The sequence below is a fragment of the Vulpes lagopus genome, chromosome 6 (genome assembly GCF_018345385.1).
Source record: "Vulpes lagopus strain Blue_001 chromosome 6, ASM1834538v1, whole genome shotgun sequence".
NCBI lineage: Eukaryota > Metazoa > Chordata > Mammalia > Carnivora > Canidae > Vulpes > Vulpes lagopus.
In genome coordinates, this window is record NC_054829.1 from 26962617 (window position 1) to 26989854 (window position 27238).

The 27238-nt window shown below is 38.6% G+C and overlaps 1 protein-coding gene across 1 annotated transcript in view; it reads right to left on the reverse strand.

The window, feature by feature from the left end:
- RBM25 (RNA binding motif protein 25) overlaps window positions 1-24379 on the reverse strand; it is a 55113-nt gene extending 30734 nt beyond the window's left edge. Inside the window, exons 1-5 of the mRNA XM_041758802.1 lie at window positions 24011-24379; window positions 15582-15702; window positions 10038-10087; window positions 7388-7555; window positions 1641-1698 (exon numbers count right to left, since the gene is read on the reverse strand). Of these exons, the coding sequence (XP_041614736.1) occupies window positions 1641-1698; window positions 7388-7555; window positions 10038-10087; window positions 15582-15702; window positions 24011-24364 (751 nt within the window). The 5' untranslated portion in view covers window positions 24365-24379. The remainder of the gene's footprint in view (window positions 1-1640; window positions 1699-7387; window positions 7556-10037; window positions 10088-15581; window positions 15703-24010) is intronic.
- Between the last annotated feature and the right edge of the window lie 2859 nt (window positions 24380-27238).

A 27238-nucleotide genomic window follows, 5' to 3' on the forward strand; every position in this document is an offset into this window, starting at 1 on the left:
TAGCAAATCTGACCATAGGTTTAAGTGTGATGTATCTTAAGGACAGAAACCTGTTACTAAAAAAGAAAAATTTCTATAATCATATTGCTGATGATAGTGTTGGTGTTATTAAGTATTAAACTATTATATTTGATGAAGCAAGCCAGTAATTATTTGTCTATCATACCAATGTCCTTGAAACTCAGGATTCTCAGTATGGGAAAAAAAGAAAAGATATATGACAGAAAAGGTTAAATAAAAACCTTTATGTCCTGAATGTAAACTAATGTGTACTGGAAAAACACAAAAGCAAAGAATAAACAAGTGAGTTTTTTTTTTTTTAAAGTAGGTTTTAAAAAATATTTAAGTAATCTCTATACCCAACATGGGGTATCATGAGGCTTGAACTCACAGCCCCAAGATCAAGAACGAGTTGCATGCTCCCCTAATTGAGCCAGCCTGCCCTCCCAAGACTAAACAAACAAGTGTTATAAGGAGTATAACTAATTCCCAGACTACGATTTCTTTTTTTAAGATTTTATTTGTTGGGATCCCTGGGTGGCGCATCGGTTTGGTGCCTGACTTTGGCCCAGGGCGCAATCCTGGAGACCCGGGATTGAATCCCATGTTGGGCTCCCGGTGCATGGAGCCTGCTTCTCCCTCTGCCTATGTCTCTGCCTCTCTCTCTGTGTGTGTGTGTGACTATCATAAATTAAAAAAAAAAAAAAAAAAAGATTTTATTTGTTTATGAGAGAGAGAGAGAGAGAGAGAGAGAGAGAAGGGGGGTGGGGGCAGAGGGAGGAGCGGGCTCTCTACAGGGAGCCTGATGTGGGATTCAATCCCAGGACCCCAGGATCACAACCTGAGCCAAAGGGAAACACTCAATCACTGACCCACCCAGGCACTCCACCAGACTACAATTTTTAAAGCAATTTCCCACTAAAAGGAATCAGAGTTCTTTAAAGAAACGGCTGATCCTAATTATGGGACAGAAAAACTTCTATATAAGCTTAGATTCCAAATCCCAGATAATATTCCAGACAACAAGGTAACTATCAAAGGGAGTTAGCCTTTGTCAAACCATTGGAAAGCTTGGAATTGCTTACAAATAATAAAAGGAGGAAATTGATAGAGTACAGGATAAGCACAACTGGCCATGGTTTGATAAATGTTAAGGCTAGGTGATGAGAATGTGGGAGTTCGTCATACTATTATACTTTTATAATATGTGCATGAACTTTCCGATAATACTGTTTAAAGAATGTACATCAAACAGGTACTTTTACAAGTATGAAAATTAAGTTTGTTTCTAAGACTAACAGGTCATCTCACCACCTGTTTTGCTTTCTTCCTAAATCCTAATTGTTGAATGTTGATCATATATTACTGCTCTGAGGGAAAAAAAAAATGACTTTTCAAAATAATATTGTAAAAAAAAGTCTGAGTAATTTTTCCTCTCCTACCTTTCCTGTTAATACTTTCCCACTTTCTAATCTCAACTATCAGCTAAATCTTCCCAACTGCCTCTAATCCTTTTCCAATAAGAAGGAAGACACAGTGTTGACAGAATATTCCCATGGTTCAGGGCAATGAGAGCAAAACATGCAACATGTAATTTATGCACACAGGTTAAAATGATCTCACAAAGAAAAACTACCTACCTTGAAGTTTCCCAGATGCACCTTGTACTCTCTTCCAGCTCAAAACCAAGCCACATTTCTTAAAAACAAAACAAAGAAAAATGATCATTATCATTTAAAAAAATCAACTAATCAGTAATAAAAGTAAGAGCACAATCATATTTCCACCAGGAGAATATAAAAAACCAAAACAAAATCATATCAGGTATTAAATTTCTTAAAATTCCATCCATTCCCACATATCCATTACATGAAAGAAATAGATAATACAGTTAAAAGAAAAATATAAATTCTAACAAATTCTTTTTACAGGAAAATTGACTACCTTTTAGATTTTATTTATTTTAGGAGGAGGAGAGCACACAAGAGTGGGGAATCCCAAGCAGACTCCATGCTGATGAGTGTGGAGCCTAACTCAGGGCTCGATTTCACGATCCTGAGATTACAACCTGAGCCAAAAGCAAGAGTCAGATGCTCATCAACTGAGCCACTCAAGCACCCTTTGACTACCTTTTAATAAATTAGAAATTTTACAGCATTTTTATCCAACACAAAATATATACATAAAAACAAAATTGCCAATATTATATATAAAATAAACTATAATAAATTCAAGTAAATACTATGAATCCAGAAAGATTATGTTTTAAAACACACATATATTTTAAAGAACTTTTTCAAAGATTTTTTTTTTTAAGATTTTATTTATTTGAGAGAGAGAGAGAGAGAGGCAGAGACACAGGCAGAGGGAGAAGCAGGCTCCATGCAGGGAGCCCGATACCAGACTCTATCCCCCGGCCCCAGGATCACACCCTAGGCCGAAGGTGGCGCCAAACCACTGAGCCACCAGGGCTGCCCTCAAAGATTTTCTTTTAAGTAATCTCTACACCCAATGTGGGGCTTGAACTCACAACTCTGAGATCAAGAGTCACATGCTCTACTAGCTAAGCCAGCCAGGTACCCCAATATTATAAAGGACTTTTTAAAGATTTTATTTATTTGAGAGAGAGACACAGAAATAACGAGAGAGCATGAACAAGGAAAGGGAGAAGAAGCAGGCATCTCGCTGAGCAGGGAACCCAATGCAGGACTCAATCCCAGGACCCTGATATTATAACCTGAGCCATCCGGGCACCCCATAAAGGACTTTTAGTAACAGGAAAACGCTTGATAGGAAATGCAAAAATAACATGAGACATGAAACTACAGACACATATAATAAGACTTTAACTATGTAAAGAATAAAAAGTCCATAAAACAATGAAAAAGATTAATGGAGCAGGTTGTCTGAAGAGTAAAACATTACATTTTGTTTACATTCAAAGTTTTTAAATATATATATATATTTTTAAGATTTATTTATTTAGGGGCACCTGAGAGGCTCAGTTGGTTAAGTGTCTGCATTTGTTCAGGTCATGATCTCAGGGTTCTGGGATCAAGCCCCGCATCCGGCTTCCTGCTCAGCAGGGAGTCTGCTTTGCACTCTCCCTCTGCCCTTCCCCTACATGTTCTCATGCTAACAAATAAATAAAATCTTTAAAATATTTATTTGATAGCACATGAGGCCAAGCAAGGAGAGAGGCACGGGGAGAGGGAGACAGTCTCAAGTAGACTCAACTGAGCAGGGAGCCTGACACAGGGCTTGATTGCAAAACCCTGAGATTATGACCTGAGCCAAAATCAAGAGTCAGACACTTAGCCAACTCTGCCACTGAGGCATCCCAAACATTATTTCTAATTATTAAAAACTAGGTTAAAAAAAATAGTTATTTGTGGAAAATGGTAAATGAAGATTGCCTGTCAAAGCTCAGAGAACACATGAATTTTTCACATCTCCCTTCAGAGAAACCAGTAAAATGATTATCAAGGAATATAAAAGATATAAACCCCTGAGGTCAGACACTGTATGAAAAAATAGCAGTAGATTTAAAATTTTGAAAAGAGGGATCCCTGGGTGGCGCAGCGGTTTGGCGCCTGCCTTTGGCCCAGGGCGTGATCCTGGAGAACCGGGATCGAATCCCACATCAGGCTCCCGGTGCATAGAGCCTGCTTCTCCCTCTGCCTATGTCTCTGCCTCTCTCTCTCTCTCTCTCTCTCTGTGACTATCATAAATAAATTAAAAAATAAAATAAAATAAAATAAAATTTTGAAAAGAAAAAGGGCAAATAGAAAGATGGGAACTCATTCAAGTAGATGAAAAAAAAAGCTGTAACTTCAAGTGTCTACAAATGAAAATATTGTTAAGAATTAGGCTAATTGAAATAAATAAAAATAAATAAAATAAAAAAAATAAAAAAAATAAAAATAAAAGAATTAGACTAACTGATTCTACAAAGTCAGTGATCTAGGCTGGAGGTAAAAGGTATGCACAGTGGAGAATGGGGTGCATGGGGAGCATGAGGCTGGATAAAAACAGGTGCTTGCAAGGTGCCTGGGTGGCTCAGTCAGTTAAGGATCTGGTCTTCAGCTCAGGTCATGATCTCAGGGTCCTGGGATCAAGCCCCACCCACATCATCAGGCTTCATGCTCAGCATGGAATCTTCTCCCCTGCTCCTATTCCTCGTGTTCTCTCATTCAAATAAATAAAATCTTTTTTTTTAAAGATTTTATTTATTTATTTATTCATGATGGGGGTGGTGCAGAGACGCAGGCAGAGGGAGGAGCAGGCTCCATGCAGGGAGTCTGACCTGGGACTCCAGGATCACGCCCTGGGCGGAAGGCAGGTGCTTAAATCACTGAGCCACCCAGGCCGCCCTAAAAATCTTTAAAAAAAAAAAAAACAAACAGGTGCTTGCCTCACAATATGAATATGGAATAATCAAAGCCTCAGAGTTCTTTTTTTTTTTTAAGATTTTATTTATTTATTTATTCATGAGAGGCACAGAGAGAGAGAGAGAGAGAGAGAGAGAGAGAGAGGCAGAGACACAGGCTCTTCTGGAGGGAGCAGGCTCCATGCAGGGAGCCCTGAGCCTAACAAAGGCAGATGCTTAACCCCTGAGCCACCCAAGAGACCCAAAGGCTCAGAGTTCTTCAGGCAACTACTTTTCTCTCCATCCCCAGAGAATATAACCTGCAGTCTTTGCAAACAACTACACTATCCCCATCCTCAAGGAAGACAGAATAAAGCTAAGGTCTGAATAAAGAGAACAGGCTTGATACAGAGCACCAGATAGATGCAAAAGATCAGGATGGGATACAGAAAGGGTAACAAGAGAAGAAAGTAAGGTAGACAATACACGTTAATTCAGTTCTTCACCCTGAATCACATATAGGCCACCATATACTCACTAGGCATGAAAAGAAGTTTACTAGAGAAACAAATCAGCTCCAAAGAAAACTCCATATACTAACATTCAAAACCTCTAGCTGCTGGGTTGATTAGCCCACAATGATGCTCAACATTTTACAAACCCAGCTTAGGCATACAAAAGGACTTCTTTTTATTTTTTTAAGATTTTTTTTTTTCGGGATCCCTGGGTGGCGCAGCGGTTTGGCGCCTGCCTTTGGCCCAGGGCGCGATCCTGCAGACCCGGGATCGAATCCCACGTCGGGCTCCTGGTGCATGGAGCCTGCTTCTCCCTCTGCCTGTGTCTCTGCCTCTCTCTCTATCTCTCTGTGACTATCATAAATAAATAAATAAAAATTAAAAAAAAAAAAAAAGATTTTTTTTTCTTCAAGATTTTATTTATTTATTCATGAGAGACACAGAAAGAAAGGCAGAAACATAGGCAGAGGGAGAAGCAGGCTCCTTGCAAGCAGCCTGATGTGGGACTCGATCTCAGGACCCCAGGATCAAGACCTAAGCCAAAGGCAGACAATTACTAAGCCACCAGGCATCCCTAAGATTTTACTTTTTAAATTAATCTCTATATCCAAAATGGAGTTTGAACTCACAACCTCAAATCAAGAGTCACATGCTCCACCGACCCAGTCAGCCAGGTACCCCTAAAAAACTTTTAATCCCTAACTCTTAAATATAATCAAGGATCACTAGATATTTAAGGAATGCCTTAAAAGAAAAATGAAAGAGATAAATTCAGGAATGAAATTTAAAAACAAAACACTCTGCTGTACATGTAAGTCAAAAATAGGTTTCAAAAGAGGTTTTTGGGGCACCTGGGTGGCTCAGTCGCTTAAGTGGCTTTTGATTTCAACTCAGGTCTTTATCACGGAATCATAGGTTCAGGCTGTATGTAGAGCTCCAAGCTGGGCATGGAGCCTACTTAATAGAAAGAGTGGACAGCCCGTTGGCTCAGCGGATTAGCACCGCCTTCAGCCCAGGGCATGATCCTGGAAACCCGGGATTAAGTCCCACGTCGGCTCCCTGCATGGAGCCTGCTTTTCCCTCTGCCTGTGTCTCTGCCTCTGTCTCTCATGAATAAATAAATAAGATCTTTAAAAAAAGAGAGAGGAGAGAGAGAGAGAGAGAGAGAGAGAGAGGTTCCCAAATAGGATATATATATATATATATATATATATATAGAAAATCTCCACACGCCGGCACAAAAATATTCACAGCATCATTATTCATAATAACCAAAAAGTGGAAATAACTCCATTGTCTCTTAAGTTATGAATGGATAAACAAAAAATGATATATCCATTAAATAGCATATTTATTCATAAAAAGAAACAAAATACTGTCATAAACTATAATACAGATGAAGCCCAAAAATATTATATTAAAAAAAACAAAACATGAAAGCGATATATATTCTATGATTCTGCTTATTATGTATAATGCCCAGAATAGGCAAATCTACATGGACAGAAGGCAGGATAGTTAGCGGTTGCCATATGCTGGGGAGGGAAGAGAACGAGAAGTGATTTACTGAGTAAAGGGTTTCTACTTGGGGTGATGAAAATGTTCCAAAATTAAGACAGTGGTGATGTTTGTGCAACTTTCTGAATATACTAAAAACCACTGGATTATGCTTTATAAAACGGTGAATTTTATGGTCTATGAATAATATCACAGTTAAGAGTTTTTTAAAAATGCCCTCCATTTGAAGGAAAAAATTGGCATTATCTTGTAAAAGTGAAGATAAACCTGTCCTGAAACTCCGAAATTCCACTTCTAAGAGAATTACATGAAGAAATTCTTTCACGTTCACTGAGGAAAACAGGATATTACCAATAACAACACAGCAAAACATAATATCAAGAATACAAACAATCCACAGGACTATCATTAGAAAATTGACGATTCAGGGACAGCTGAGTGGCTCAGCAATTGAGCGCCTGCCTTCAGCTCAGGACGTGATCCCAGAGTTCTAGGATCGAGTCCCATATCGGGCTCTTGCATTATGCCTGCTTCTCCTCCCTCTGCCTGTGTCTCTGCCTCTCTCTGTCTCTCATGAATAAATAAATAAAATCTTAAAAAAAAAAAAGAAAGAAAGAAAGAAAAAAAGAAAATTGACAATTCATGGTACATTTCTACAATGCAATGATATATAGAAGTGGTAAATAAACTAGAGTTATATGTATATGTTGGATGAAAAAAGCAAGTTATGAAGACGTACAGAAAACTTGTGAATTATAAATTTTTATGAATACATAAACAGGTAATTAAAGTAAAAACCACACACAGGAATGATAAACACCAAATTTAGGATAGTGGATTACCTCTGGTTAGACTATTCATTCAAGATTTTGCAGAATGAAATTTTTAAAATAAAAAGGAGAAAATAATTAGAAATCCTTTTTCTACCTTTTCATACATTTGAAATCCAAAACAATAAAATTAAAATAAGAACAGTTTAACTTACAGCAAGGAGCTGTCTTATAAGCATGTCGGAGGCTTTCTCAGAAATGTTGCCAACAAAAACTGTTGTAGTGGGACCACAATTTTCATCATTTTCTTTAGCCTTTAAGCCTGGGTGATCCTTTCTTGCTCCCAAATGCTTTCCAACCATGGACACAGTGGGTACTAAAACCTAGAGTGAAGAAAAGCAATAAAATTTGAGCTGGCTATTACGCTTCCTATCATGTTTAATGTAACTTTATTCTAGAAACAATTTTAAAGTAGAAAATATGTAGCATATTACTATTAAAGGTTCTACATACTTAATCTAAAGCTTCTATCACATTTTTCATTAATGCAACTTCATTCATGACAAGTAAAAATCCACTACTGGATTACCTTTCTCTTTTTAGAAAGATTTATTTGAGAGAGAACAGGGGCAGAGGGGGAGAGAGAATCTCAAGCAGACTCCCATGGAGCCTAATGTGGAGCTAATGAGCCCTGATATCTAGTAACCCTGACATCATGACCTGAGCCAAAATCAAAAGTCAAACATTTTTAACCAACTGAGCTACCCAGGCACCCCAGATTACCCTTCTTTGGAAAATAACTTGGAATAGCAAATAAAGATAAATTGGATAGAGAATTTTTTTAATTTTAAGACAAAATTTAAAATATCCAAAACAGGGATCCCTGGGTGGCGCAGCGGTTTGGCGCCTGCCTTTGGCCCAGGGCGCGATCCTGCAGACCCGGGATCGAATCCCACGTCGGGCTCCCAGTGCATGGAGCCTGCTTCTCCCTCTGCCTGTGTCTCTGCCTCTCTCTCTCTCTCTCTGTGACTATCATAAATAAATAAAAATAAATAAAATAAAATAAAATATCCAAAACATCATAAGTCATTTAGAATTATCAAACAGGGTAGCCCTGGTGGCTCAGTGGTTTAGCGCCATCTTCAGCCCAGGGCGTGATCCTGGAGACCTGGGATCAAGTCCCAGGTCAGGCTCCCTGCATGGAGCCTGCTTCTCCCTCTGCCTGTGTCTGCCTCTCTCTCTCTCTGTCTCTCATGAATAAATAAAATCTTTTTAAAAATTAAATAAATAAATAAAATAAAATTATCAAATATATCCAGGAATTTCTTCAAAATTTTACTCTATACTAACATAACAGCAAGTTTCAGGGCACTTGGGCTTAATCAGTTGGGTGTCAGACTCTTGATTTCAGCTCAGGTTATGACCTCAAGGTTGTGGGACAGAGCCCCACAAAAGCCTCTACCCTCAGGAGGGAGTCTGCTTCTCTACCTCAATCTCACCCTGCCCCCAAAACCACGTTTCTTTCCAAAATAAATAAATCCAAAAATAAATTTTTTACATAAAAGTAAATGTCAATCATCACCACTAATCCTCTGATAGAGTATTTGAATACTCTCATAACACTCTCCAACATTTAAATTTTACTATGCAGTTAACTGCATTTTTTAATTTTCCCTTTCTAACTTTCAACTTCCCAGAGGAAGGAACAGTCTTACTCATTTTTATATCTGGAATTGAATTTAGCAAAACATCCAGAGCAGGCACGGAATAAATAATGGTGAACTGAGGGAACTGCTCGAAACCCCAAGTCTCACCTTTTCCTAGGCTGAAATGCAAGAGGTTAAGAGTACCTATCATGTGCAGGTTTTACAAAACAGCCAAACAATGGGTATCCAATGCAAGAAAAATTAGATACCCTCTTGGTCTGAAAAAAACATATCTTCTTAGAGGTCTGCCTCATAGCAGACTCCTGTTTGCCCACAGAATTACCCTCTCCTTTTTATTATGAATAACTCCCCCCTCCCTCCCTTTTCAAAATCCACAGCTAAAATAACAGTTAAAAGTAATGGGATCTACCCTCTATCATAGTTGAATTCCAAATGAAGCCTGATACTCTACCACTTAACTCAAAGAAAAATTCTGGTTAAACAGTTAAGAGGAAGAGAAGGTTATTATTTATTCATGTGTTACAGCATATTAGCATTATGAACTAAGATGCTTAGAGTGTACAAAAGCTTTGATGAATGTGAAGAATTAAGACTTAAAAAGACTGAATAATGAAACATTTTAAAAGAATAAAGGCTTCAAGAAAACTGTTTTTTAACCTCTGGTTACAGATATCATACCACAGGACAGAGAAAAAAGTTTGGAAGGCACTAAAAATTATGCAGGTGAAAGTAAAGAATGGAAATATATATTCAATACAAATTTCATTTCAAAATTTAAATTTTTACTAGGATCACTTCTATAGTTTTTTTTCTACGAGGTTATTAAATGCGTCAGATCATTCTATCTCCTATGATCAAGACAAGAAGGAGTGATGAAAGAACCAATCTAAAATAACAAAACTTTTACTTTTCTTTTACTATTGTTATAACAAAACAATAACTTTTCTCTATGAAAAGTCTAGAGAATTTGAGGGGAATCATAAAACCATTTATTTGGGGTGCCTATTTTAAGGGCAATTGCATACTATGCATAGCTGAGTGAAAATGATACTCAAATAAGTAGTATGGTATACATGGATGCTATCACTCTCAATTGTTCTTTTGAACACTTAATTTATCTACGTTAATCAAGTGTTTTTTAGCTTTAAAGGCAATAGCCCTACTATATCTCCTAATTCCTCCTTAAAATTATACTTACAGTTGGAGCAGGAGCCATAATGCTCATTGGTACAGGAATCATTGGGGTCCCTAAGAAAAAAGCACAATAAATCTTATGAATATAAGCATATGAGACTATATTCTATATCAATTACATGGCACACAAATAGGTATCTTCACTCACAGTCAATTTAAGTAGAAATGTATGAGTAATGAAAATGAGATATTGATGAATGCCTTATTTTCAAAAGCAATATGGCACAGGTCTATTAAAACTTACACGACACCAAAAACTACTCTAAAAGACTACCACCACAACATGCTTTTGTATCAGGAGTTTAAAAATCTGGATAGTTACTGATTCATGTTCATCTGATTTGGGACATCCTGAAAGCCAGTAACATACACAAATATAGATCCACTTATGAGTCAACAATGGTATTAACTTTTTTTTTTTTTTAAGATTTTGTTTACTTATTCATACAGACACACAGAGAGAGAGAGAGAGAGAGAGAAGCAGAGACACAAGCAGAGAGAAGCAGGCTCCATATAGGAAGCCTAATGTGGGACTTGATCCCAGGTCTCCAGGATCACACCCCAGGCTGCAGGCGGTGCTAAACCGCTGTGCCACCGGGGCTGTCCCTATTAACAAACCTTTAAAGGTTACAAAAAAAAGTTATCAAATGAGAAATTAATCTGGAAACCTAAAAAGAATCTTGTTATTGCTAGTTCTTTAAAAAAAAACAAAAAACAAGCAATATCACCAGTAATCTCAGTCAGTATCAAAGAAAATCTCTAAGACCATCTGCTGCACTAAGAAAGAAGAGTCAATGGGCATCTTAGTGATATGTGCATTTTTGTTTCCAACCACATTGCTTGCCAATCAATAACTACTACAGGGTATTCTTGTGCATATAACTTATGAAAAAAATCTTTGCAAATGACGTATCAGATAAAGGGCTAGTTTCCGAGATCTATAAAGAACTTATTAAACTCAACACCAAAGAAACAAACAATCCGATCATGAAATGGGCAAAAGACATGAACAGAAATCTCACAGAGGAAGACATAGACATGGCCAACAAGCACATGAGAAAATGCTCCGCATCATTTGCCATCAGAGAAATACAAATCAAAACCACAAATGAGATACCACCTCACACCAGTGAGAATGGGGAAAATTAACAAGGCAGGAAACCACAAATGTTGGAGAGGATGTGGAGAAAAGGGAACCCTCTTGCACTGTTGGTGGGAATGTGAACTGGTGCAGCCACTCTGGAAAACTGTGTGGAGGTTCCTCAAAGAGTTAAAAATAGATCTGCCCTACGACCCAGCAATTGCACTGCTGGGGATTTACCCCGAAGATACAGATGCAACGAAACGCCAGGGCACCTGCACCCCGATGTTTCTAGCAGCAATGTCCCCAATAGCCAAACTGTGGAAGGAGCCTCAATGTCCATCGAAAGATGGATAAAGATGTGGTTTATGTATACAATGGAATATTACTCAGCTATTAGAAACGATGAATACCCACCATTTGCTTCGACGTGGATGGAACTGGAGGGTATTATGCTGAGTGAAATATGTCAATCAGAAAAGGACAAACATTATATGGTCTCATTCATTTGGGGAATATAAATAATAGTGAAAGGGAATAGAGGGGAAGGGAGAAGAAATGGGTAGGAAATATCAGAAAGGGAGACAGAACATGAAGACTCCTAACTCTGGGAAACGAACTAGGGGTGGTGGAAGGGGAGAAGGGTAGGGGGTGGGGGTGACTGGTTGGTGGGCACTGAGGGGGGCACTTGATGGGATGAGCACTGGGTGTTATTCTGTATGGTGGCAAATTGAACAACAATAAAAAATAAATTTATTAAAAAAAAATCTTACCATCTGAGCACTAAGAAAAAGAATGCAATAAGGGCAAAAACTAATGAAAGACTTCTACTTTTCTACTATAAATTTTAAAACGCTTCTAAACATATCTCAAAGAAATTCTGAAATCATTCTTTGGTTCAAATTTAACATCAATTTATGAGAATTCTCCAACTAAGACTGGTAATAAAGTCTTAAACATTTAACACTATCCATTTATTTTCTAACCTAAATTGTTTTTTGAATGAGAAAAATCAAGATGCCTATCATTAAGTCAACAGAACACTGCACAAAATAGAAAAAAAGACAGAGATGCCTGGCTGGCTTAGTTGGAGAAGCATGTAACGTTTGATCTCAGGATCACAAGTTCAAGCCCCATGTCAGGTGTAGAGATTACTTATGTAAGTAAATATGCACGTAAACTTTTTAAAAAGGAAAGAAAAAGACAGAGTTCAACTCTTGGTTCTATTACATCTAGCTATGCAAACTTGAACAAGCTAAGCTATTCAAGCTGCAGTTTCCTCGATTCTCATGAGTTAATTTCTTTGGAGCACCAATGAGACAGATCATTTATGTGTAGCAGTTGAATACAGTACATGCTCAAAACTATAATTCATCAATCTGTATATCTAAGTTTTTCACTTTTAAGTTTCAAAGCAAAAAAAGTCCTCCCCCTTTATCAACTGTAAACTACATGGCACCTTTCCCATAGGTGAATTTTCTATTAAAGAAAAGTTCAGAAAAAGACGTCGTGGGGTAAGAAATGTTTTTTTGAGGTTTTTTTTTTTTGGGGGGGGGGTAGGTGGTTAAGTAAGCTCTACAACCAACATGGGACTCAAATTCACAACCCTGAGATCAAGAGTCGCATGCTCTGAGCCAGCCAGGCATCCCATTTTTTTTTTCCTTTTTAACAGTTACTAAATGTTTAATAGTTATGTTTCCTACCTCAACTTACTAATATCCTGCAATACAGAATTCACAATTCACAATGGAAAATGTATTGTTACTCATTACAAAGATCTACACATGCTAAAGTGAAAAGAAGCAAAGTACACAAAGCGTGAACAGTGTAGTACTAGTTGAGTTTTTAAAAACACAGAAGTAGGAAAAGGGTAAACATAAGCAAACACACCAGGATATGCAAAGTGTTTGTCTCTGGAGAGTTACAAACTAGAAGCTAATACAAAAAGCTGTTAGGGGAAGGAAATTCTCAGGAATGTGAAAGAGAGGATGGACTTCCTTCTGTTCTATGCACATTACTTTTTAGGGAAATTTTATGGTTATTTTTCCAAACTGATTTTCTAATTTAATATAGAATGTGACCATTACATTTAGAGTTCAATTAGTCACACTACTAGGCAAGACAAGAAAATTACACATGAACATGGGTATTATGGTCTTGAATTACCACCCTAGTTTAGCATACTATTTCATTATTTACCTTTTAAAGTATTGATGCTACACAAAGAATGTAGAATGAGGTGTAACCAAACTCTGATTTATCATACAAATATATTTCCCTAAACAGAAATGACAATATATGCTGTTATACAGAATCAGAATTAGCACATTACCATTCTGAATAAATGCCCACATTACTATGGCATTGACCAGTCAAAAAGAAAAACTGATGAGACGCCTGGGTAGCTCATCAGTTGAGCATCTGCCTTCAGCTCAGGTCCTGATCAGGTCGGTGGACCAAGTCCCACATCTGGCTCCCTGTGAGGAGCCTGCTTCTCTGTCTTTCTATGTCTCTGCCTCTTTCTGTGTCTCTCATGAATGAATGAATGAATGAATGAATGAATGAATGAATAAAAACACACACACACACACACACACACATATATATATTAAAAAAACTGACAATCTGGTTTTGAGGTCTCCTGACCCATCTTAAAAAATTATGCAGGGAGTACGCGATCCCTGGGTGGCGCAGCGGTTTGGCGCCTGCCTTTGGCCCAGGGCGCGATCCTGGAGACCCGGGATCGAATCCCACATCAGGCTCCCGGTGCATGGAGCCTGCTTCTCCCTCTGCCTGTGTCTCTGCCTCTCTCTCTCTCTGTGTGTGACTATCATAAATAAATAAAAAAAAGTTTAAAAAAAATTATTAAAAAAAAAATTATGCAGGGAGTAGTCTTATCAGACATAGGTTTCATTTATCTTCTACTTCTGTTTTAATAATTTGGCATAATGTTCATCACAAAATGTCAAATTTAGTGTTTGCTCTTCAAAATTCAAAGGAATTTAAAATCTTTTCTATAAAACCAATTTATTAGGAAGGAAATTTAAGGTACTGATTTTTCTGTCACTTTTCCTGATTCTAAAAGATTAAGCTTCATTCCCAATCCCTTAAATTTCTTCACAAAGGAATAAAATGTAAACTATTCTTCCCTATAAAACTATAACACAACCGTTTTGTTTTTAGGAAGGATCATAGTTACTAGTAAAGGCCATCAAAAACATATCTTATGAGACTAAATTGATTAACAAAATCAGGATATATGAACCTCCCAAAAATTGATGCCAAAACAAAAGTGGCTCTCAGGACACCATCCTTCTTATATTATTAATCTGTTAGATGGTTGACAACTAACTTTATTCAGTTTTCTGTTAACATTACTCTCTCAATCCCCCTATTCAGCAGGAATTCCTCTATACATTATAGAACTCAATTACTGACTAAAATTCAGTAAGTGTTCTATGAAATAATAAACTGGTTTAGATTTAAATTTAAATATGTATTTCATTTTTATTTTTAGATTGACTCTCTTTCTTTCTTTTCAGGGTCCTGATATCATGACCTAAGCTGAAGGCAGATGCTTAACGGAACTGAGCCACCCAGGAGCCCCTAAATACGTATTTCAAATTATATTCCTGGAAAGAGGTAGTAATAAATACACATCCATGATTACCTAGGACAGCTTAAAACAAGTTGCTACAAGCATAAATGTCGTAAAAGTTTGTACAAATATTGCATTCTACTCCATAATGTGTATAAGTACTTGTTCTAACTTTCAGAACAATGATTTACCCCCAAATTCCTGAAGTGCTAAATGATATTCCAAAAACACTGCCATGTTTATCTGTGGCTTTAGCACCGCTATATACTTGATCTAGAAGTTAGGAGGCCCCCAAAGCTGAGCCTCTAGAATATACATGTTATGAATCAACAATCTTGGGGCACCTGGCTAGCTCAGTGGCTGAGCATCTGCCTTGAGCTCGGGGCGTGATCCCAGGTCCCCTGCAGGGAACCTCCTTCTCCCTCTATGTCTCTGCCTCTCTGTGTCTCTCATGAATAAATAAAATCTTAAAAAAAAAAAAAAAAAAACTATATGGAAGAATTTAGAAATGGATGAGCCTATTTCATCTCCCTCTTTCAGTAAGGGAATAACAACGGTTATGTGGGAATGTGGGCAAAATTTTTCACTGTATACCTTTTTAACTACGGAATTGTATGAATTAGTATATATCTGCTGGTTTACTTTATTTTTTAAATAAAGGGATTTTTTTTAATCTTCCCAGGTTAATTTGATACTCAATTTGATATGAAAAGTACTGTCATAGAACAATAAGACATCACATTTAAAGAAAAATGCTAACAAACATGTTTACTACTAACACACAGTCACATACATTATCACTTTCCCAAAGTTTATACTATAATAACAAAAGTATAGGCTAAAAAAAACAACAGTATCCAAAAACTTACCTGGAGGTACAGGTGGAGGAAAACCAGGAAATTGTGGGGGTGGGATCCCTGGTGGGAGTGCTGGGATTCCCATGGGAGGGCGATTCAAATGAGGGGGGAAAGACATTCTTACTGCAGCGGTCTAAAGAAAAAAATCATGACAAATCATTTTATTTGAAAACTTTGCAATTTGATATGCCTGGTTTGTTGGCCTTCATTTTTAGAGTATCTGCAAAATTCTAAAGTTTTCTTACCCAAAGGAGTTGGCAAAGACCCTCTTTTCTCTGTCTGTCCATTGAGAATTTTTAAAACTTAGATCTTTTCTAAAATAAGTTCCCAAAATGTACACGATCTAAATTCAGGATAGACTCCTACAATCATATGGGAATACATATAAAGGAAGAAAAAAATTTTGAGGTTCAGTTAATATCCAAAAATTAAATACCAAACATCAACGAATCTTTTTAAACCAAACTCAGAATCCAGGAAGATTATCTAAGTTTTTTTTCTTTAAATGTTCTGATGCATTCATTTTTCTACATATATCAGCACCCTGAAAACTAAATGTACCAAGTTACACAATATTTGTTGACTCAATGTTGGCCAGTTCCTCAAGGACAAATGAATGTCTCTGAACCATAAACCTGAGAGGGAAGAAACCTTCTGACATCAGGTCACATACTAACTACTCAGATATAAAGAAAACATACAATTTATGACAATGAGAAAATATGTAACTTTTATTAAACTTAAAAGTCAACTTCCTAGCCATTCTTGAATGAAATTCAATGAATGAATGAAATTCAAGAATCAGAACTTAGCATTTGATTTCTTTGAATATTAGAATATACTGCACTGTTTAAATGGTTTGATATTACTTAAAAGAAAGTTAATTTTGTCCTTTAGTTAAATGAATATAAGTATTTAAGACTCCCCAAGCACCAAATTTTGTATTTTCATCAACATATTTGAATGTCCAGAACTGTTAGAAAAAGTACAAAAATTCTATAGGATATCCTAGGAGGATTCCATGCACCAATTCAAAGAAGCAGCCAAAATAAGTGATCTAATACCAGTAATGGCACTAAATAGCAGTGATTTGATCAACAGGAGATATGTCTGTTGGGCACTAGGAAAAATTCCCCCTACACTCTGTAACTGAAGGAGTCTAGAGTTGTTTGAAGCTTTTAAAAAGAATCTGTCTCTATTTTTGGTCTATTTCATACATTGATTTACTCACCCTTCAGAAGAGAGAAGATAAAAAGTGCATGTCTTCCACTTCCTCGCCCCCTAATCCCAACAGTTTGGTATATATCGTTGTATTCTTCTAAATACCTTTCTATACACAAACTAACATATAATTATTTGTGTTTTTCTGCAAACAATATAATCATACTATACTGTTAGGTACATTTCTCCCTCATTATCATTAACATCTCATCAGTTCATATAGTTCTATTCCAACCTTTATAATACGGTAAACTACTACAATACAAGCATATAATAATTATTCATTCAACATGGATGGTTGGATCCACATTTTGCCTCTTATAATACTGGACATTCTTGGACATATAAATCTATGCACCTGTGCAAGTAACTCTCTTATGCAGATTAGTACTATATGTATCTACACTTTACCTCCGAATCATCCTCCAAAACTAGTGGACAAATCCACATCCCCACCACCAATATATGGGTATGTCCTTTGCTCAGATCTTCACCATTGTTAGAGTAAATCAGTGTTTAAATTATAACAATCTGATAACTAAAAAATACTCCCATTTTAATGTACATTTCCTTAATCACTCTTGAATATTTTTACCTGTTTATCAGACATTTCTTTAAAACAGTCTTAGAAAAGTATGTCCTTCAGGCTCACAGCTGTTCTTCCTCAGTATTCTTTTGACTTAATAAGTTAGGATAATATTCTATAAAATCTTAACTTCAATTTCAGAAAACACAGTACACTTAAAATATTTAGAAAGTTTTTTTTATAAAAAATATTTAGAAAGTTTTACAAACAAAATAGATTCCTAAAATTCCATATACTTAGAAAATAAAATATTAGAAATGCCTTAAAATATTTAGTATCAGTATAAATTAAAAAGGGAATTTTTAAGTAATCTTTTTGTAATACTTTTTCCCCAAAAACAAAACAAAACAAAAAATTCTATATAAAGGGGGTGAGTGTATCTCCTTTTAAAAGAGGGCAAAAAAAAAAAAAAAAAAAAGAGGGCTACTATCCTACTTCCACAAACTCTTCTATTATCATTATTCTTTATCATTATTCTATCTTAGCACTTTCTTTGGAGGGCAGTTGAAATTAATACCTGTCAAATAAATTAATTAATCAATGAATGAATCAGTAAACCAATTTATTAGGACGCTCCCATGTACCAAGTACTTATGCCAGTAATGAAGCAGTGCCTAGCTTCACAAAGTTTACAAAGACTGGAGCATAAAATTCATCTCTAGAATCATTTATTGTCAAGTACTAGCTATAACTATTACTTTTTAGAAACCTAGGTTCTTGGTGTTTATATTATATTTCATAGCTTTTAAATGTATAATTTCTTCTGTACAAATTAACCAGATTGTTTTAGTGTATGCCAATGTATCCATTCCATTCACTTCTAATTTTTCTATGTTCTACATCTCTTTCATTTAGAACTGTTCAAAACTTGTTCATAAGTGAACTTCAAAGGTGTCTCACAATTTTATCCTAATTAAGGTAATAGTTCCTCCTATGGTCAGAAAACTACAATTCTGGTGATCACTGGTAAATAATATAAAAAATCACTTCGAAAAATAAATAAAAATCACTTTAAACATCCTAAAATAGGAGTATCAACCACTTTTTTCAAAATGAACTTTTATGTTTTGACATGTGAAAATGAGAATAAACTTTTATAACCATAAAACAAAGCTTATCAGTTCTTACCTACAGTTGATAAATTGTAATACTCTCATCACAAATTATAGAGATTCAAAGTTGGCAGGTTCTTTGCAGAATAAAGTAGGGAAGAGAATTAGGGAGTTCTTTATGGTAGGCCTCACCAAGAAGGTAGGTAAATTGACCTCCAAAGGGGCCAAGGCAGAAGCCTTGTATCTGGAGGCAATAGCCTTCCAAAAAAAAGGAAACAAATGCAAAGAGCCTGAGTTGGGCATGGAGTACTAGTGGGAGGAAAGCAAGGCCAACAGCTGGAGCAGAGTACTTGAGGAAAGTCAAAGATAAATGCCAAGTATTACTTGAGAGAGGGGGGGTTCAGAGAATGTAGTACTTTGTAGGCCACTGTAAAGGTTTTGATCTTTACTCTGCATGAGATGGAAAACATTAGAAAGGTTTCTGACCTGACTTATATTTTAACAGTGTCACTGGCCACTGGAGAACTGGAGAACAAGGGGAGATACAGGAGACTACTGCAATAATGAGACAAGAGAGGGTGGCCTGGAATAGGTGGCAGGGGTTAAAGTGTTAGATTCAGGGAATCTCTGGGTGGCTCAGCGGTTTGGCGCCTGCCTTTGGCCCAGGGCGTGATCCTGGAGTCCCGGGATCGAGTCCCACATCGGGCTCCCTGCATGGAGCCTGCTTCTCCCTCTGCCTGTGTCTCTGCCCCTCTCTCTCTGTCTCTCATGAGTAAATTAAAAAAAAAAAAAAAAAAAAACCAAGTGTTAGATTCAGGATGTAGTACTTTGAAGGTAGCCAATTTCTGCTAAGGGAGTGTGGAGTTTAAGAAAGATGCAATAATTATTTTATTTGCACTGAGATGATTTAAATAACATTTAAAAATACTTGTATTTTTTACTTTTTTCATTTTCACTTTGGAGTGCTTCACTTTTAAAAGGTTCAAAGCATTTTTACCTGCTAGGTATGAAACCTTATGGCCCAAAGTAACAAAAACAAGCAACTATGATGCAAGTATTATCTCTAGTGTTGCAATGGTCACACAGGTTTATTATACATTTGTCAAAATTCACTGAAATTAAAATCGGTGTATTTTATTGCATACAAATTTTATCTCAATAAATCTAGTCCCCATCCAAAAAAAAAAAAACAAAACCTTTTTAAAAAAAGAAAACTTAAATAAGATTTCTCTTTAGCACTCATAATATGCATGTTTTTTTTTTTTCACTTTTTCCTCTTTACACTTTTAAGTCACTGCTTTTTTCCTACACCATTAACTGCTTACAACCACTGCAGATTTATCCCAAGAGAAAACGAATGATTTCACCAGGAATAGATATACTGGCTAACCCCATCAGGGCACTGTATGTCAAATTTCTGAATGCTAAGAGGCAAATGAACCAACAGATTCTTCTTAGTAAACATTTATACAACTCATTCATTCATTCAACAAATATCTAGCTCCAATTTTGTGTCAGGTTCTTTTCTAAGTATTATTTTTAATAACTCTGAAAGAGCAAATTTTAAGTTATTATATAGTTACACAGCCAGCCCAGTGGCTCTCCAGTGAATATAAATGATCATAACTATAGAATGCATTGTCCCCTGCTCTGCTTATAACCTGCAAGGCACAATGAACTGACAACCTGCCCCAGCCTAAGCAAAGCCAGCCCTTCAAAATATCATTTCTCAAACTGAATTTCTACAGAAGGGAAGTGTTCAGTAACTATTCCTAAGAAAAAGTATTCCATGTCCAAAGAATGGGAAATGCTTGATTAACAAAGTTTCTTTTACAGGAAAACTTTTCAGAGGTATGAAAATACTCGTCTCCAAAAAGGGAGCTCATCATTTTCTGAGATTTCCACTTAGCTGTTTTCTCATTTTCGATGATTAAAAGCAATGCTTGGGCAGCCCCGGTAGCACAGCAGTTTAGCACTGCCTGCACCCCAGGGTGTGATCCTGGAGACCTGGGATCAAGTCCCATGGCGGGCTCCCTGCATGGGGCCTGCTTCTCCCTCTGCCTGTGTCTCTGCCTCTCTCTCTCTCTCTCTCTTACTCATGAATAAATAAATAAAATCTTAAAAACAAACAAACAAACAATGCTATCTAGAGAAAAATTAGTGGTAGTCTGGAGTGACTTGAAAACAAGAAAGAAAATCCTTTTTGGGGAAAGTCACATAACTCTGAACATTTACTAAAAATCATCAAATTGCACATTACAACGAGCCTGTTTCCTGCGTTAATTACACCTTAATAAAATTGCTTTTTAAAAAAAGCACTACTTGGGCAGTCTGGGTGGCTCAGCGGTTTAGGGCCGCCTTCAGCCCAGGACATGATCCTGGAGACCTGGGATCCAGTTCCGCATCGGGCTCCCTGCACAGAGCCTGCTTCTCCCTCTGCCTGTGTTTCTGCCTCTCTCTCTGTCTCTAGAGTAAATTAAAAAAATCTTAAATAAATAAAAATAAAAATAGGACTACCAATTCAGGACAATTTCAGGCTAAATCCAGTTAAGACCTGAGAATTAGACAATACTGCATCAATATTAATTTCCTGATTTTGTTCAATGTACTGTTGTTAAATATGGAAATGTCTTTATTCTAGGAAATATACACTAAAGTGTTTAAGGGTTAAGGGACATCTGCAGCTTACTAGCAAAACATTTCAGAAGAAAACTATGAAGAAATAGAGAAGATAAAGCAAATTCGTCAAATGTTACCATTTGGGGGCCCTTGGTGAAAGGCATTTGAGAATTCTTTCTACTATTTCTGTAACTTGTTTAAAGTTTGACTCATGCCAAGTAAGTGTTAAAAGTAGTATTAAGAGGTGCCTGGGTGGCTCAGTCAGTTAAGCATCATCTGCCTTCTACTAGGGTCATGATCCCATTAGGTTGCCTGCTCAGCCTGCTTCTCTCTCCTGCCCCACTCATGCTCTCTAGCTATCTCTTATCTCTGTCTGCCTCTTTCTCAAATAAATAAAATCTTTTTTTTAAGGCAGTATCAATTCTGGTGGTGTAAATATTATCTTCTTTTTCTTCTCTTAACGTTTCAAAAGTAAAAAGGGGGGGGCAAGAAAAAAACTATTCACCAACTTTAAGGGGGAAATCAGTTGATATCCTTTTAGAAATGGCAGTGGTAGTTGTCAGAAAAGACTACCAAGATTAAACAAAATACACAGAATGTTTTTGTAAGACAATGACTACTTTTGCTTCCAAAGGTACAAAACAGTTTAAATCATACGTAAATGAGAAAAGTACATAGCTAATTTATGACCCAAAAAGTTACTCGAAAATCCCAAACTTGTATTAGGTCTGAAGTGTTACCAATGTTAAAACAAACTCATTTTATTTTAAAAACATATTTAAAACCTTACGAAAGTGGAATAAAAAGATACCAAACCACAAAATAAAAAGTACTTAGCCCGAACTGTCATTAATATATGGTACCTATACAACACTAGGGCAATAAAAACATTTTCTTCCTAAAAGTGTTTCCGAACCATACCAAAATAAATAGATAAATAAGGGGAAAACCCTACTTTGGGGATCCAAGATGCAAATTTGGTAACCTCAAGAAAATATTTTTTTTTTAAAGTTGGCTACCCATCCAGCGTGGAACCCAACGCAGCGCTTGAACTCATGACCCTGACTGAGATCAAGACCTGAACGCTCAGGGCACCTGGGTGGTTCAGTCGGTTAAGTGGTTAAACATTTGACTCTTGATTTTGGCTCAGGTCATGATCTCGGTGCCCAGAGGTTGAGGCCCATGTCGGACTCCGTGCTCAACAGGAAGTCTGCTTGAGGTTTTTTTTTGCTCTCTCAAATAAATTAATCAAAAGAAAGAAAAGCCCAACACATAACTAACTGAGCTGCCCAGGTGCCCCAAAAAGATGAATTATTTAACAAAAATATTAACATTTTAATTTACTTCTGTTTACAAAAAGTCTTTAACATACATTATCTCACTAAATCTCTCAAATTACCTATTGCAGATATATTAATCTTTTATAGATGAAGAAGCTAACTTCTCCAAGGGAACACAATATGTGGGTGGGGACTCCAAGGTCCTCATTATCCTAAAATTACCAAACCAAAGGCTGTTTTCACTGTTATCACAATAACATACCAAGAAGAAACTTAAGAGTTAACTTTTTTTTTCTTTATTTATAGAAGTCTATTCACAATACACTGAATGAAACGTTAAGACTCCGGATTAGGCTCCTGCGCTTCACATTCTTAAATAACAAACAATATCAACGTGGACTAAACCCTCCGTTACTTAGACATGGCACTAAGGATTTTACATGTTTTTCAAAGCCCGCAATCACGATAACCTATAAAGTGGATACTATTACAATCCTCAATTTACAGATGAAGAAAACCAAGACTCCAAGAAAAGTTAATTACAATAGTATACCATCTGCTTGAATCCCGAGAAACCGATGACCCACACTGAATTATCTTTCAAGGCCTATGAATGTTTTTGGAAATCTTTTGAAAAATTAAAGTTCCCAACACAATATATAAAAATTGCTTATACTCTACTGCCAACCACCTAATTCACGGTACTTCATACTACGGCAGTCTGGGACAAGAGAAGTCCAATCTCTCGACTCTCCTTTTGGTCTGCTCCACTCTGCCCAGTGGAGGAAAATGGCTTTTCCATAGCAATATAAATCCCCATTACATAACTTCATAATAATCTTCATACTCCTAGATCTACTTCGAAAAACGTTATTTATGAAGCACTGAAGACGGAAGAAGAGTAAGAAAGAAAGAACACATTTTAATGGGGAGGTTGGTCACCGCCTAGAATGAATGGGGGGGAGGGGGATAGTTTACTGCAACCTCCAATGGAGTAACGGGGGGGGGGGGGGGATGGACCACACAGTATTCATCACAATCTCAAAAGAATGGTGGGGGAGGGTGCTTGAAAGAAAGAAAGAAAGAAAGAAAGAAAGAAAGAAAGAAAAAGAAAGAAAAAGGTGGGCATTAGTTGAATTCGGGGTTGGGAGTGGGGGAGTCCCCTCGGTGGCGGGCTCTGGATGACCCAAGAGGAAGGGAAAGAAATTCGGTAAACAGGCTGGGTGCTCGCCGGCTTGTACGCAGAGCCTGGGGCAAGAGCGTCCTAGGCCCGAAAAATCGACGGCAGCACCTCCGCCGAGCTCGGGTCAGAAAGGGGCCTTCCTCTGGGAAGGACTCCCAAGGGGCCGGACGATCATCGCGGGGCAAACGCGGGAGCCCAGAAGGGGCCGAGGCGATGCGCTCGGTGTGGCGGACCGCGGAAGGGAAGGGGAAAGTGGGCGACCATGCAAGGGAGAACAGCTCTGGCCTCCACGGGCCCCTGCTGGGCCCACCTGGATTTCCGAGGCCTTAGAGAAGTGCAGAAACCCAAGCCTCGTGCCCGTCCCCTCCCCCACCCCAACCTCCCTTCACCCCCGATCCCACCCGGGGCCCTCTCGCAGCCTCCCTGGCTTCCTTCCCTCCCGCAACCGAGGTACCCCGTTCTCCCCCGGTTCCCACACGCATTCAGGGGCGTAAACTCACCCTCCGCTGAGGAAACGGTACGATCTTCGCGGTCTTCGAGGCTCCAGGGTACGAGCGGGCGCCACCGGCTCGAGGTCTCTGCGCGCCGCTCGCCGGGAGACGAGTTCCGAGGCGCCTCCACGCACAGGCCGCAAACACAGCCGCGCTGCGCGGGGAGCTTCTGGAGGTCTTCCTCTTGCCCGGCGTGCACTGCGGCCGCGGAGCGTAAAGGGGAGAATCATAGAGAAGGACGCGTATAGATAGTCTTCTCTTCTTTGGGTCTGAGTCACCGCGCAGCCGCGAAGAACCATAGAGAAGGAGCGCCTGGTGGGGACTAGAGAGGCTCGAGCTGTAAATGACGACCCACCCGGCCATGTTTGATTGGAGCTGATTGAATCTTATGACTAAGAGACGCCATCTTGAGGTCAAGGTTCCGCTGCGCTCGGCGCAGGGGCTGTTAGGGTAACAACTCGCTTTTTGTAGTTTGGTGTCCCGGGGCTTACAGCCCTGTTTTGTGGCTCAGTGAGGTTCGGTGGACTGCAAACCGGGCCTCACCCAGCACGTCGGCGGAAATGCCGCCTGCTGATCTTTCCTGGAAAACAGCTAAATAACTGGCGAAGGGCGTGGTGGTTGCAAGTGCAGGCGCACACCCCTTGTGCGAGCTAGGCCAGAGGGGGCCGGACATCCTCCAAATACCTGAAACGGCCTGTAGAAAGTTTTAACGCGACTTTCATTCTGTCATGTAGAGGTGCTGGAAAGAACGTCACTTATTGGATCAACGGAAATAAAACTAGATCCATGCACATAAAGCAATCATGAATGATTCTTTAACTGATGAACGTCATGGTCAATATCTTTTTTTTTTTTTTTTTTAATAGGGAAACCTGGGTGGCTCAGTGGTTGAGCGTCTGCCTTTGTTTTGTGGGTGTGTGTGTTTTTAAAGATTTTATTTGTTCATGAGAGACACAGGCAGAGGGAGAAGCGGGCTCCATGCAGGGAGCTCGACGTGGGACTCGATCCTGGGTCTCCAGGGTCAAGCCCTGGGCCCAAGGCAGGCAGGCACTCAACCGCTGAGCCACCCAGGGATCCCAGAGTGTCCACCTTGGGCTCAGGGTGTGATCCTGGAGTCCTGGGGTCAAGTCCCCCACATTGGGCTCCCTGCAGGGGACCTGCTTCTCCCTCTGCTTTTGTCTTTGCCTCTCTCTGTGTCTCTCATGAATAAATAAAATATTGCTAAAAATATCCTTTTTATAGGCCTTTGTTAACTCTTGCTTCTTTTTTTTTTTTATTGGAGTTCAATTTGCCAACATATAGTATAGCACCCAGTGCTCATCCTGCCAAGTGCCCCCCTCACTGCCCATCACCCAGTCACCCCAACCCCCCCCCACCTCCCCTTCCACTACCCCTTGTTCGTTTCCCAGAGTTAGGTGTCTCTCATGTTTTGTCACCCTCACTGATATTTTCTCTCCTTTGCCTTCTATTCCCTTTCACTATCATTTATATTCCCCAAATGAATGAGACCATATAATGTTTGTCTTTTTCCAATTGACTTATTTCACTCAGCATAATACCCTCCAGTTCCATCCACATTGAAGCAAATGGTGGGTATTTGTCGTTTCTAAAGGCTGTAACTCTTGCTTCTCAAAAGGCTTGTCATTTACTCAATGTAAAGCTGTTGTTTCCCTGGGTGCCTGGTGCTGAGCTAAATGCTGGGAGTATGCAAGTTAAATGCAAGTGAGAGTTTACCCTCCTTTGGAAAGAGCTGCAAGCACGGTGGAACAGATGACAAACTGAGGACTGTGCATAAAATTAAAACATACATACTGCCTTTCCTTACATGCTTTTCCTTTTGAATTTTACTCTATAGTACTTATCACCACTTAATGTATTGTGCATTTTTCTTGTTTATTTTACGATTTGTCTTTCCCTACCCTACTAGAATGTAAGGAGTGCAGGGATTGTCTTTTTTGTTCACTGCCAGATCCCAGTGTCTAGGCCTGGTACATAGCAAATGTTCAATAAATATTTGTTTCTGTTTGGTGTGTGTGTGTGTGTTTAAAGATTTTGTTTATTTGAGAGAGAGCAAGTAAAAGAGAGAAAACATGAGCAGGGGGAGGGGTAAAGGGAGAGGGAGAAATAGTCTCCCCGCTGAGCAGGGTGCTCCATTCCTGGACGCTGGGATCATGACCTGAGCAGAAGAAGGCAGACGCCCAACCAACGGAGCCATCCAGGTGTGCCCCTCAATAAATATTTGTTGAATGAATGAAATTGTGTATATGCGTACCAACATAATATAAAATACAGTAGGAGACCCATGGGAAAGACTATAGAATTACTATCATTTGTAAAATGTACATCCATCTGTATTTCTATTCACTAGGTTTTCTTACCATTAAGTAGGGCAAATAATATTTATTCCCCAGAGTTATTGCAAGAATTAAAGTAACTAATGCATGTGAAAGTACTTTGTTCAATAAAGCGTTAGTCAAATTCTAGTTACAGGGACGCCTGGGTGGCTGGCTCAGCGGTTGAGCATCTGCCCCACGCTCGGGGTGTGATCCCGGGTTCCTTGCAGGGAACCTGCTTCTCCCTCTGCCTGTGTCTCTGCCTCTTTGTCTCTGTCTCTGTGTCTCTCATGAATAAATAAGTCTAAAAAAAAAAAAACTCTAGTTACATTTTGCAAATAAAAAGATTCTGGGGGTTTTTTTTTGTTTGTTTTGTTTTGTTTTTTTAACAGTTACAGGCTTGAGGTGCACCTGAGTGGCTCAGCGGGTTGAGTGTCTGCCTTCCAAGATGGTCATGGTCTCAGGGTCCTGGGATCAAGCCTCATATAGGGCTCCCTGCTCAGCAGGGAGCCTCCCCCTCCCTCTGCTCCTCCCCCCTGCTTGTTCTCTCTCTCTCTCTCTCCAGATAATAAATAAATGAAACCTTTAAAAAAAAAAAAAAAAACAATTACAGGCTTGAACAGAAATCCTTTCAGGTTACTCTGTATCCCCTTGTTTTGCTAGAAACATTGTATATAGGGATCCCTGGGTGGCGCAGCGGTTTGGCGCCTGCCCGGTCCTAGAGACTGGGGATCGAGTCCCACGTCGGGCTCCCGGTGCATGGAGCCTGCTTCTCCCTCTGCCTATGTCTCTGCCTCTCTCTCTGTGACTATCACAAAAAAAAAAAAAAAAGAAACATTGTATATAGGGCAGCCTGGGTGGCTCAGCGGTTTAGTGCGGCTGCCTTTAGCCCAGGGCCTGATCC